Source organism: Dermacentor andersoni, chromosome 2 (genome assembly GCF_023375885.2).
Source record: "Dermacentor andersoni chromosome 2, qqDerAnde1_hic_scaffold, whole genome shotgun sequence".
Classification (NCBI taxonomy): Eukaryota; Metazoa; Arthropoda; class Arachnida; order Ixodida; family Ixodidae; genus Dermacentor; species Dermacentor andersoni.
Window position 1 is genome coordinate 84,011,355 of NC_092815.1, and position 12,174 is coordinate 84,023,528.

At 45.4% G+C, this 12,174-nt stretch overlaps 2 protein-coding genes across 2 annotated transcripts; both read right to left on the reverse strand.

The window, feature by feature from the left end:
* Nucleotides 1-553: 553 nt before the first annotated feature.
* On the reverse strand, nucleotides 554-9,040 carry JTBR (jumping translocation breakpoint protein JTBR). Its single transcript, XM_050188674.3, has 4 exons — nucleotides 8,830-9,040; nucleotides 8,455-8,599; nucleotides 8,055-8,137; nucleotides 554-809 (listed from the first exon to the last, which is right to left on the reverse strand). The coding sequence occupies exons 1-4, from the start codon at nucleotides 9,006-9,008 to the stop codon at nucleotides 653-655; spliced, it is 564 nt and encodes a 187-aa protein (XP_050044631.1). The 5' UTR covers nucleotides 9,009-9,040; the 3' UTR covers nucleotides 554-652.
* Nucleotides 9,041-9,645: 605 nt separating this feature from the next.
* LOC126541745 (E3 ubiquitin-protein ligase CHFR-like) lies at nucleotides 9,646-11,000 on the reverse strand. The gene has a single exon (XM_050188662.3). It carries the CDS (start codon nucleotides 10,887-10,889, stop codon nucleotides 9,942-9,944), a length of 948 nt encoding a protein of 315 aa, XP_050044619.1. The 5' UTR covers nucleotides 10,890-11,000; the 3' UTR covers nucleotides 9,646-9,941.
* Nucleotides 11,001-12,174: the final 1,174 nt, after the last annotated feature.

The window sequence follows — 12,174 nt, forward strand, 5'->3', positions numbered from 1 at the left end:
GTACCTGCCGGAGTATATTCGTTAGATCGGGAACTTCGTAAAATCGGGTTTCGTTAGATTGAGTTTTAACTGTATATGCATCCCTCAAAAGGCATGTGCTCAGGGCGTGCATTATAGAAATGCTTGCTGACCCCCCACCAATTTCCCTTCTATCAGTGTCATGCCCCAAGGATTTTACGAATGTTAAAGTCCATGGGTTGGGAGGTATACCTAATCCATGTTATCTGCAAGGCTTATCAGGCATGACCAACGAATGCACTAAAGCAATAACGAGCGCTTAGCTGCACTTCATATTTCTGTCTTTCGTGATACTAAAGCACATAGTGCAAAGTCATTGATGAAGGTGTGTTTCATATGCACGCGCATTGAGTAGCAGAGTGTGGGTTCCTTTTGTGAACACTAAGTTTCAGCTTGACTACTTCACTCCGAGAGCAGGGCTGGCTAGTCTTTTGACTACATTAGAAAATTTCATGGTTACTCCATGAACAAAGCCTGCATTTGAAGATGTCAGTCATTTGAAGGCCAGTACAGCAATTAATTTTATGTATCTGAGTTAGGAGACATGTTTACCAAGCTTTATTCCTATAAATAGCCATGAACCAGGTGGGTGAGATTGTTCTAGAAATAGAGGTGAGGGTGGGGGCATGCAGGGTCATACTCCTGCAGCTACCTGCTGCTGTATGCGCTCTATCATCTTTCGGTCAAGGTGCTTCTGTCGAAGCACGACCGAGAGTGAGCTCAGGAGACCCGTGACGAGCATGCTGCCTTCAAAGATCCAGAAGTGCTGCCCTTCTTTCTCGTTGTCACACCTGCAGCATATATGAAACATAACACATGGCATGTAGAAGTTTACACAATATTCACAGCATGCACACACACACGCACACACACAAAATATCAGCACATGCATACAGGTGTTCTAGGGAAGGCTTTAACTGATTATTAAACACAGCACAGAAGGGATTCAGAGATGACTTCTTTTGGAAACGCATCATTGATCGCAGCAGATTAAAGGATCGATTTTATAATCAGTAATGCATTAGGGAGTCGGCTGAAATCCAGTAATCAGCTTCTGAATTATCAACTACAGGGGACACGTTGTAATTGTGGAACCAAAGCAAACAAGTAAGCAGAGACGGCCCATTTACTCAAGAGAGACGCATTTCTCTTTGCAAGTCCTGAAAAAAAAAAAAAAAAGTACCTTACCTCTGCTTCATTCTTGTTCAAATTTCACAGCAAAACCACACTTTATGGCCTGGTATTGCATAGTGTAATACTTAGCACTGTTATGTGCCTCGTTTGCCAATAAAACAATGTGAAGTGCAGTGAGCAATGTTCAAAAATGGCCGCTATTTCACTTCCAGCACCTGCAGTGCGGCAACTCATGGCTTTTGAGATTGGTTTTCATTAATTGCTGGGAGGTGTGATATTGACACTAAGAAGCTGAGACGAAGGCAAATTTGCACTTCTTCATTGATGAACAAGGCAAGTAGCAGTGCTATACGTTTTATTGAACAATCAACACCATAAAATGTGATCCTGCTGTGAAGTTTGAGCTTGCACAGAAAAATCGAGGTCTCTCTAAATCATGCACCAAGACCCAGTTTAGATAGAGAAAGGTAAGTGGCAGAATACATTGGTGTTCAAGCATAGAAACAAGTGTAAAACCCTGTATAATAAACACGAAATATGATGAATAAACAACAGGATTCTGTGTATTTTTCTCCTTTTTCTTCATAGTACACCCCATTTACTGCTGAGCATCTGCTGTACGCTTTCTTTTTTTTCCACTGCATTTTGCCAAGTGATGAAGCCTATAGCCAACTCCTGTTCAAGACTTAAATCGTAAATAAACTGCAGAAATTTAGTGGAACTGCTTCTTTTGCATTAAGTGAAGTTTGTTTTGCAACAGCTTAAAGGAACCCTGAAATGATTTTGACGATCTTGTACAAATGTACTGAGTTGTTAGGGTAGGCCATTCTGATCACTCAGACATTTGGGCACTCCGCATAAGGCGTGTATAAAGCTACCCACTGCAGCGGCGCCACTCCCCTGAGTTTTCAGTCACCCTATCAATTTATGTAGTTGGCGCATGTGATATCAGTTGGGCAAGCTATCTGACTGGCTACCCAGGTAGCGTCACCAACAATATTTCCAACTTTAAGGTGAGCAAATGTTGTCTGTAATAGTTGAAATGTTGGGTATTTGTTTCTAGAAAAAAGGAAGTAACAGAAAGAGAATACAGAATGACAATTTATCACTACACTCTAGCACTTCCGGAACACAGAGAGTGTTGTGTGCTCGTGTTACAATATGCTCTGTGGTGATGTGAGCTGTACAGTCAGTGTTGGTCTCTAGGTTTATTTTCGCGAGGGCACTGAACCGCCCTTGCTGCATTGTGGGCTGCAAACATAGTGATTGGTGGCATATCAAACTGTGATATCGTGTCCTTCTGCTAGGCAACAGGCGAGCGGAGTGGCTGCAGCGCATGAGACTGTCGGTATCCGATCGGCGCCATGATCTAAGAGTTTGTGGCCATCACTTCATGTTGGAGGATTACGGCCACAATAGAGAGATTTAGCCTGTCCAGTATTCTGGAAAATGCAGGCATACTGAGCGTTTTGCCACATGGGCAGAGGCACAAAAGTGAGGAGCCTGCAGGCTGGAGCCACCTCGTGGGAGAGAGCTTAACAAGACAAACACAGAGTTAATATGGCAGTAACTAAGTGTGTTCTACTTTGCTGCCGGTGTAAATTTTTGGCAGCGGCATAATTGTGAACATGTTGCCTTCAGGGGCGTAGCCAGGGGGGGGGGGGTTTATGGGGCTTCAGCCCCCCCCCCCCCCGAAATTTTTTCGTGCTGTCGCCGGAAATCATTCTGGATTTTGTCTAGAGCGTCTTTTTCATGCTCGAAAAGCCATTTTACCGCGAAAATTGCGAACTCGGGCTGAATTTCGCGACAACGCCCATGCACCGGGAGTCACATAACGCAAGTAGCCCCATCCGAGCACAAAGTTTCAAGGACGTTTTGATGGCGAACGGGCTCGCCGCGGCATCTCGCGGAGGCCGCGGAATCTACACTCTATCATGACATTTACGGAGCGCGTGGATATCAATCCCGAAACTTTATGGGTATAAAGTTCCCATAAACGTTTTATGTGAAAGGTGCATTGACATTTCGAAACGTGCGCTTTAGATTTTCAATTGCGGAACATTGTAAGTTTAATGCTCCCATAAATATTTGACGCCAAAGGTGCATTGACTTTTCCAAAGTCGTACATCGGGCCATACAACGAGACAAGCCAAATTAACACACTATCAGACAAGTTGACAAAGCCCGCAGCGAGGCCTGATGAGATGAAGCGTTGTGGTGGTTCATTCGTGCCGTCATGTCACATAAAAAAATATCAACATTTTTTTTCACCTGCGCCAAAGCATCCAGTGAAGACACTAAAGCCAGCAAAGGTAACTACGTTCTTATTTATTGTTTCTACTTTTGCTTTTAATCGAGAGGACACGTTGAGCCTCTTCAATTTTTTTGTTCTCGCTCCCCTACCCGCGCGCTGCCAGAGCCAGCCAGAGCGCATGCGTTTTTCTCGTGTTGCCCCGTCCATCAAGCAGCGCACTTCGGTGCGCGTTCGGTTTTCTCTGGCCGAGTGCATTTTCGCCTGGCAGAGTTTTGGATGCTTTCTGGCTAGCAGACGAGAAAAAGAAACAATGGTCGCTAGCCGCCATCACTGTGGGGGCTCGACGGATTGCACCGCGTTCGCTTGAGCGCAACCTCTCCAGAAAGTCTTGTCTCGCCGGTGTAGGATACCGAGCAGTATGCGCATGGTTCTTGGTGGACCAAGCGTCTCGTGTTTTCTTTGACATTCCTTTAATAGCCATATTAGTTGCCCAAAGTAAGCATTCGATTGTGACCAACATACCTTGCGTTTTTTTTATTACGGTGCCCCCGCCTCACAAAAGGAAAAAAGCGTTGTTGCGGTGCAGCGAATTGTTGCATCGTGAAAGTTCTATTTTGTTACTTCTTTTGCGGAAAGAAATGGGCCATGGGACGCTTCAGTTGCCGGATACTCTTACTATATTATTGCGACAGCAATTATATGGACACTCTAGGCGCATTCCTGCCGTCGCCGTCGTCCTCATGTTCCACATAAAGTCCAAGTGTGATAACATCGTGACCCCGCGCCGCATGCTGTATGTGCAAGTGAAAGCGTGCGGGGGGTGGGGGGGAATGGGTGAGCCGACGATGGTGGCTGTATTGTGTGCGCAAGGGAGAAAAGTGAGGAGCAAGCGCACCGCCTTCCGTCGCGCGCGATACATCGGATGGAGTGGATGGAATGGGGCCAGGATCTAGGATTCTGTGAATCTATGATTGCGCAACATGTTTATTTGCCTAGTTTGACGCATTATATACCGTGACTTTTTCTTAGATACGTAGATTTATTAGAGACTTATTTATACGTATGTTTAAATATTTTGTTGCGAGGTGTTGTGTATACGTGCAGTGAACTTTGTTTCCAGTGGCACTTTCTTGCCCTTTATCAAGCTGTTTCTTCCCATTTGTATATTCCATTGTATCTTCACATTTCTAATGTACGATGGCGAGTCAAATGAAAGTGAGCCTACCCACCGCACGCAATTATGGTTCTGTTGATTATCTGCAAGGCCTGCGTGTAGCACACAGGGATCTCTCATTTAAAAAGTGACACACAGGTGTGAGGATAAATGTTCTTTAATGCTCTCATACACTGGGTTGTACATGGTTGCGTGCCGTAATGGACGTTCCAGAAGTTGAGCAGCATGGTGCCGTGAGGTTTTTGACAGCTGAAGGTGTTTCTCAAAAAGAAATTAGTCGCCGTATGGCTGCCGTGTACATGGAACATTGCATTTCATTGGCCACTGTGAAGCGTTGGAACAAACGGTTCAAAAAAGGACCTAAAAGTTGCAAAGACGATCCCCGACCGGGCCAAAGCCATCGTGCAATCACCCCTAACAAAATTGCAAAGGTTGATGAGTTGATGAGACAAGAACGGAGGATATGCATCGATGAACTGGCTAAGCGTGTGAATATCAGTCACGGTTTGGTTCGCGCCATAATTCATGAACATCTCGGTTATCGGCTCTTGTGCGCGCAGTGGATGCGCAAGATTTTGAACTACCGCCAGAATACGGAGAAGATCGGTGTTGCCTTTACTCATCTGATCCGCTATCACAATAAGGGTGACGATTTCTTGTCTGCAATTGTGATCGGAGACGAACCATCATGCCACTACTAAGAGTCTGAAACACGACGGCAAAGCTGACAATGGAAACATTCGAACTCACCACCCCCAAAGAAAGCAAAGGCCGTCATTTCTGCCAGAAAGGTGTTGTTGACTTTTATTTTTCGATCGTCAGGGGCCATTACTCATAGAATTTGCTAAATCTTGAGAGACTATCAATTGTTTCCGATATTGTGAAACGCGGGATCGGCTGTGTGCCCCAATCAAGAACAAGCTACGTGGAAAATTGACGAATGAGGTCATTTGTTCCATGACAATGCCCGTCCCCACGTCGCTGATGGGGTTAACACAAATCTGGCAAAGTTCAAGCGGGAAACGCTGCAACATCTGCCACACAGCTAAGACCTGTTGCCTTGCAACTTCCACATTTTGGGGCAAACGAAAAAACAGCTCAAGGGAACCAGATTCGTCTCGGACGATGAAGTGAAAGTCAGTTGCAGAGGTTTTGAAGGAGCAACCCAAGGAGCTTTATGAGACGGGAATTGCGCGACTCGTTAGTCAATGGGACAAATGTCTAAATGCTCATGGGGGCTACTTTTAATTATAGTACCCCATTTGTCATATATTCGCATTGGCTCACTTTCATTTGACTCGCCCTCGTATATTCTGCAGAACTCCTGCTTTTTATACGTGCTCTGTTGAGACTATAATTTCGGTGCAATTACGATACACGTCCGGTGACAGCTGCTGCTGCGTAATACGCTGGAACAAATGACAGCGTCATTGAGATTTTTCACTGGCCGTTGCATATGTACAAGAATGTAAACAAGGATCTTGTATGACAAAGTGTCATTAATACATTTGTTCTCAACTTGTTCATTTCATGGCATTTACATTTTTCATATCAGCGGAATGCACTGCTTTGCTGGCTTCGAACTGATGTGGTTCTAAAGTTCGTGTGATATTTTCTTTCCTTATTAAATAGACAAAACACATGAAAGCATTGACATCAGTTATGTGGGGCACAATTTTTGGCACATACGAATATATTCTTTTATGAAAAAAATACATATTTTACTTGTATTGACAGTGCTTAGCGTTCAAGAATTCGTTTGCAGCATCTTTGGCAATGGCAATGCAGTTATTATTCATGTATTTGATCCCTAGGCAAATTGTTTGAGAGGAAGCTTTAGCTCGGGCCCTACTCCGACGCGGCCTATTCAGATACATGTAAAACGCAGAAACGCTTTTCTGTGATAACTCCTGAATCGCTTTTAACGAAATTTGTTGCATTTGAGAGACTAAGTTAAATTCTAGTGTCTGTTGGAAGCGGAATTTCAATTTAGGGCCTGAACTTTGTTTAAAATATTTTGAAAAATTTGAAAGTTCGAAAAACATAGAAGCACGAAGTTTACAAATTAATAGCTCTGCATCAAGAACAGATAGCGCGGTTCTGTAAACGGCATCCATTACACCATTCAAAGCGGACAAATTCGATATGTCAATCTGTATCTTACGTGGATTAGTAATGTTATGTACAAGGGTTCTGCAAATGCCGTACTTCCATAATACTTAATTTTTTGAGACTCATGTGTAACATATCAATATTGTCCGCTGTAGATGTACTATTATGTGCGATTCACAGAATTGTGATATCAATTTTCATTGCTGATTTACAGAGTTCTAAACTTAATTGTCTCGTTTTCTGAAAATTTTCGATTTTTGCCACTTTCAATAAAATATTGACGACCTAAATCGATAATTCGAAACAAACGTTCACTAGAATTTAAGTTTTTCTTTTAAATCCAACAAACCTCGTCAAATTTGGTGCAGTGGTTGCTGAGAAAAACGAATTCTCCTTCTACATGTATTTAGACAGGAGCATCCGACCTAATGTTTCCTCTTAAGTAGGAGGCCGAGCTGCAACGTGAGCCCCCCCCCCGAACAAAATTTCTGGCTACGCCACTGGTTGCCTTTTTAAATGTTTAAAGTGTTTTACACTTGCTTAAATGAATATTAGCTCTATGTTTGGCTGCACAAACAGGGGGCTGCACCATGCCAGCCGCTCAGGCCACTCTCATTTACGCTGAAGCCCCTTCATCATAGAGGTTGCAGTATGGAGAGTCTTTAGTTTACACCTCCGCTCATCCGTCAAAACACCCAGCTTGCCTGTGTTCACTGGAAAACCAGACACACTCGGCGCTGCAACAGAATGCTTGCAACGCATGCTGCTTGGATAGCTGTCACTGAAGATAGCTAGTGGAGCCAGGTGGCTAGTGGAGAGTTTGGAGAGGTTTTGCGTGCTTGCTCCAAGACAGTGGAAGTACATGACACGATGTCCCATCACGGTGCAGAGCCAATGAAGGCAGAGCTTAGCCCCGACCTCTCGGCGAATGAGTTAGGAAAAAAAGCATGGCTAGGGAGGAGGGCAACTTGTAATTATCTGTAGCACTCTTAATATGAGACGTTTCACTTAAACTGCGGTGCCGTTGTTTTACTGTAGCAGTACGCTACTCATCTACAATGATCCAAACTATTTCAAGGACCCTTTAATGTATAGCAAACCAGCAGCATGACATTAAAAAGAAAAGGAATGTTGTGTGATGTATGACCATGCTAACAAACATAACAAAAAGCAAACACATAAAATACCTTAATCTCCTGTCACAGAAAATACAAATCTGTGGCTGCATGTGATAAATCAGGCAAGTAAACGCTCAAAAGCACCTAGCAAAAAGAAAGGTAACAAACACCTGCACACCTCATAAAAATTCAGTCGAAACTTAATTTTCACAGCGAAAGAAAAGATTCAGCACGTTATTCGTACCTTCGATAGACGTCTCCCGAGTTCCTGCAGGTGACTAGTTCTTTGTACTTGGACTGAATGCATATTGGGAGGTGCTTGCTTGCCTAAAAGAAAGAAAATTATCAATGACGTCAGAATATTAGACATCTCAGCAGGTGAACTCGTTCATTTACATATCAAAGTAACGAGCTGGCACAAAGCGAAAGTGAGACCACGCAAGCAAGCATGCATCTCCGAAGCCGAATATCTTTGTATACTCAAGCTTCGGCATCAGGTGAGCAGTTTCAAAACTCTTGCAAAGGAAACACGGTCAGTATCGAAAGACTGCAAACTCGCGTTGCGGCAGCTGGGTGACGAAAGGTCGCAGCAAAGTTACGCGTGTAATCGAGCTGCGCCGAGTGTGTCAGACCGTGTTACTCACCCTCTCGAATTCGGTGCAAGGCATGCACTTCTGCTTGACGACGTACTCTTCCCTCTCCCAGCAACCCTCTGAAGAATTTGAACCGTTTCGATCACTGTCGTGGTCTGAGAGGATGCTTTCCAGCGTCAAGATCATCAGGCAGGCGCTGTCAACAAAGCAAAAAGAGACTAGAATTTCATTTGGGAAGCGTACTATGTGAAACACCAGATTGCTGCAAGAATACACTCAAGAAAAACGTGTTACACGAATGTTTCAAACATGTTTAAAATGAATGAATGATAAGCATTGCGAAATGTACTAACACAGGCGGGCGGTGTCATAGGGTAACTTATGCGCTGGCCAAATCAGGTTACAGGAAGATGAACGTAAGCTTACCCTATAAGAAAGACAGTGAGGAATATTATGCGCTTAAGGGAGCACACTTCGATCATGTTGAGTCCAATCGCGTCATTTGGAGCAGATACTTTCACCCTAGAGTCCAAGTCTCCGCGATCGCCGAACTGGAAGCCGCCATGTTGTTTACATGCCGAGTCGTGCTGCAAGGAGGCATGCATCTTGCGTGCGTGACAGCGTACCTATGAGCGTACTATTGAAGCGACAAACTATTCTTTTCATCAGTGTTATAAACCTTGGCCTCGCGCAAGACTAGAAGAAACAGAAGTCGACCACTGCAGACCGAAAATTTTACTTTTCGTTGGTCGATCGAAAATGGTGCGGCTTAATATCGAAAAATTTTAGTTTTCCTTTTTTTTTTTGCTCACACATTGCGTTTGCAACACCCCATTGTGTTTCATTATTTTTTTGCAGCTGCTTATATAATCAGTGCATTAGTTATTGATGTACAGGTTCTATTGTATGCAAAATGCAAAACCGACCATAGATCCGTTCCCAATACATGGCTAAAGCCCCTCCATCCACGCGCCGCCGCCGTGTATGGAGGGGCTTTATACATGGCAGGCATTACGGGGTCCATAATTACGGTGGTAGCAAAAGCGCGATGGCTGGCGTTTTCCCGACTTCTAGCAGTTTGCAAAAGCGCGTACACACACACATGTGTGTGTATTACTTGCATAGTACTCTCGTACAGGTTGCAACGACAATCGGAATCGGAGTAAAGAGGTTATAAGAACCATGCGCTTATAGCCTCTCTGCTTTCGCAAGGTGCCCGAAAACAAGAAAATTGTATGTACATACAAGACGCAACCAATAGGCAATATTTATTTTTCTTTTTACAAGCAAAACTGGAATAATCTTTCTTACACACATACAGAAAGGATAAAACTGATTTCTATAGAACTTTGAGAGAAATATGCCCTTTGGCAGGCCTTCTAACGTCGTTTTTGTTCGCATTCTGGCCTTCTTCCTCGTGCAGAGAGAGAAAGCAAAAAAAGAGAAAAGGAACAGGGGCGAAAGCAAAGAGAACACCGGCGCTAGCGCACACACGGGTGAAAAACGTTCACAGCAAAATCACTACAAAAGCGCAGCGTTTAGTTTTTCGAGGAGTCACCATACGAGGCAGCTAACCTGGAGTGCGCTAATGTCTCCCGAAACCGCTTCAGTTCTGGGTTGAAGCAAATCAGTTCGTCGATGATGTTGTCCACGACGAATGACCGTGTGACCGAACTTATTGTAGCGAGACAGAAAGGACATACATTCTTCTGTTTCCTCCAGTTGTGAATGCAGTAGGAGCAGAACGTGTGACCGCACTGCAGCATGGCGGCATCCACGAACAGCTCGCTACAAATTGCGCACGTCAGCTCGTTTTCCATAATGCTCTCTACCCTGCGTACGACGCTGTCGCCAGAGGACAACCTGATCTTTTTGCTGTGCTTGGAGAAAACGTCACCTCGGCCTGCAGCTGCGAAGCTGCCTGGTGAAACACCGGGTTGAACGAAGACGTTGTTGTTGTCTCTGTCGGCAGGGCAAGTTTCGCTTTCGTCGGCCGCGTTAGCTGCCCTGTGTGACACCACCGCCTTGCCGCTGCTGTCGAGCTCTTTGGGCAGCTGGTTGGCGGCACCGCCAATCATAAGGAGAAATGCACGAGGTCTAGAGGAGGCGGTGTCCTTGGGGCGTTGACCTGCATCGCCAGCTCGATGCCGAGGGTCGTCTGTGACGAATCGAAAAACTAGGTTCGTTCGTTGTGGTGGACCCAGTGATATTACGTCGTCCTGCCGCAGCACCAGTGGCCTCTCGGTCTCGACTCGTAAACCGTTCACGTACACACCATTCATGCTCGAATCGTCCGCGACTCGCCAGAGGCCCGTTGCGTCGCGGCTGAAGACGGCGTGGCGTCGGGACACCATAACAGAACGCACACATATGCTGCAGTCGCTGCTGCGACCCACCACTTCCTCGTCTCTTTCAAGCACTAGCCGACCGGGCAGGGGGCCACTCAAGTCAATAACTTGAGTCTCTGGCTTACCCAGGGCCGCCATAGTTTCCAGGCAGCCGCAGGAAAGCGAACGCACCGAACGGCGTCCCACTGTCGCAGTCTCACTTGTCAACACGAATTATTAGCAGGCGCCATCTTTCGTTAGATTTCCCATGTTGCCAGAGTAGGAAAACGAAGATGCTATAGAAAAGTTGAAAACGAAACCCCCAGTAACGATTTTCTTTCAGTAAAGGTTCAGTAAATGCTAATATTAAAACCTATGATTTTGCTAACTGCATGCGCCTCAAGTAATTACAGAGCTTGCGTCACATTAATGTGCCTATTTTTGGAAGAAAAAGAATTGAGCAGCTAAAAATACCCTATTTGAATTTTTGCCGAATGCAAGATATCGCATTCCAGTATAGTAACTCTATGGCATTCCACATAAGTGGTGTCCAAAACGCGATGTCTGTGACACGTTCTCGGCTCTCAAAATTGCTTGCGTCGCATTCACGCAGCAAAAGCATAGCCTTTAAGATCTGCATCTTTAATGCAAATGGCGTCACTCTATAAGCCATAGTGTTTTTCACTATGGTGTATATATTGAAAAACTCTATGCAATAAGTTCTATAAGCCATGGAGGAAAAAAACAAAATAGGAAAGGCCCTGACAATGCCTCTTTTACTAGATGCCTGCAGCGTCGCTAGTTTTCCCGTTGGAGCGGAGGTTCCTGTAGTTCAGGGTAGTCGCGGAGAGATGGCGCTCGCTGCCCTGTCGACTCCTAGACATACTGGCCGACCCTACTTCCTGTTGCGGAGGAAGTGACGATTCGTGGCTAGAGCGCGCTTGACCAATGGCTTGATGAGAGACCGCGGGTCCTGCCTCCGGCATCGCAACAGACGCCACCGAAATCTCGGAGGCAGGCGAACGTGATTCAAGTTTGGAGCAGCCGCCGCAACTAGCGCTCGCAGCCGACTCCTGGTGGCGAGGAGAAAAGAAGAGAGGTGCCGGAACTAGCCGGAACCAGCTTCTCAGCTCACGCCGCAGGCATCTTCTAAAGGAGGCATAAGCCCTGACGTGACGTTACAATGTTGAAGACGGAAATGCAGCCATGTTGTGTGCATCTCCCTTTGCGTCTCCAATCAGCTCGCCGGAGCAAATTTGGCGCGAGCTTTGAACTTACACTGCTACGTGCCGCTGGAATTGTGTGCTGCCGACGCGCGTCAGAACAACACTTATGTGAAACTTATGAAATTTATGAAACTTATGTGACAGTTTTAGTGAAGCAGACGCGCGCCTGCGCTTTTATGTCGCACGTTGAAGACGACGACGAAGACCCTTACCGTAAT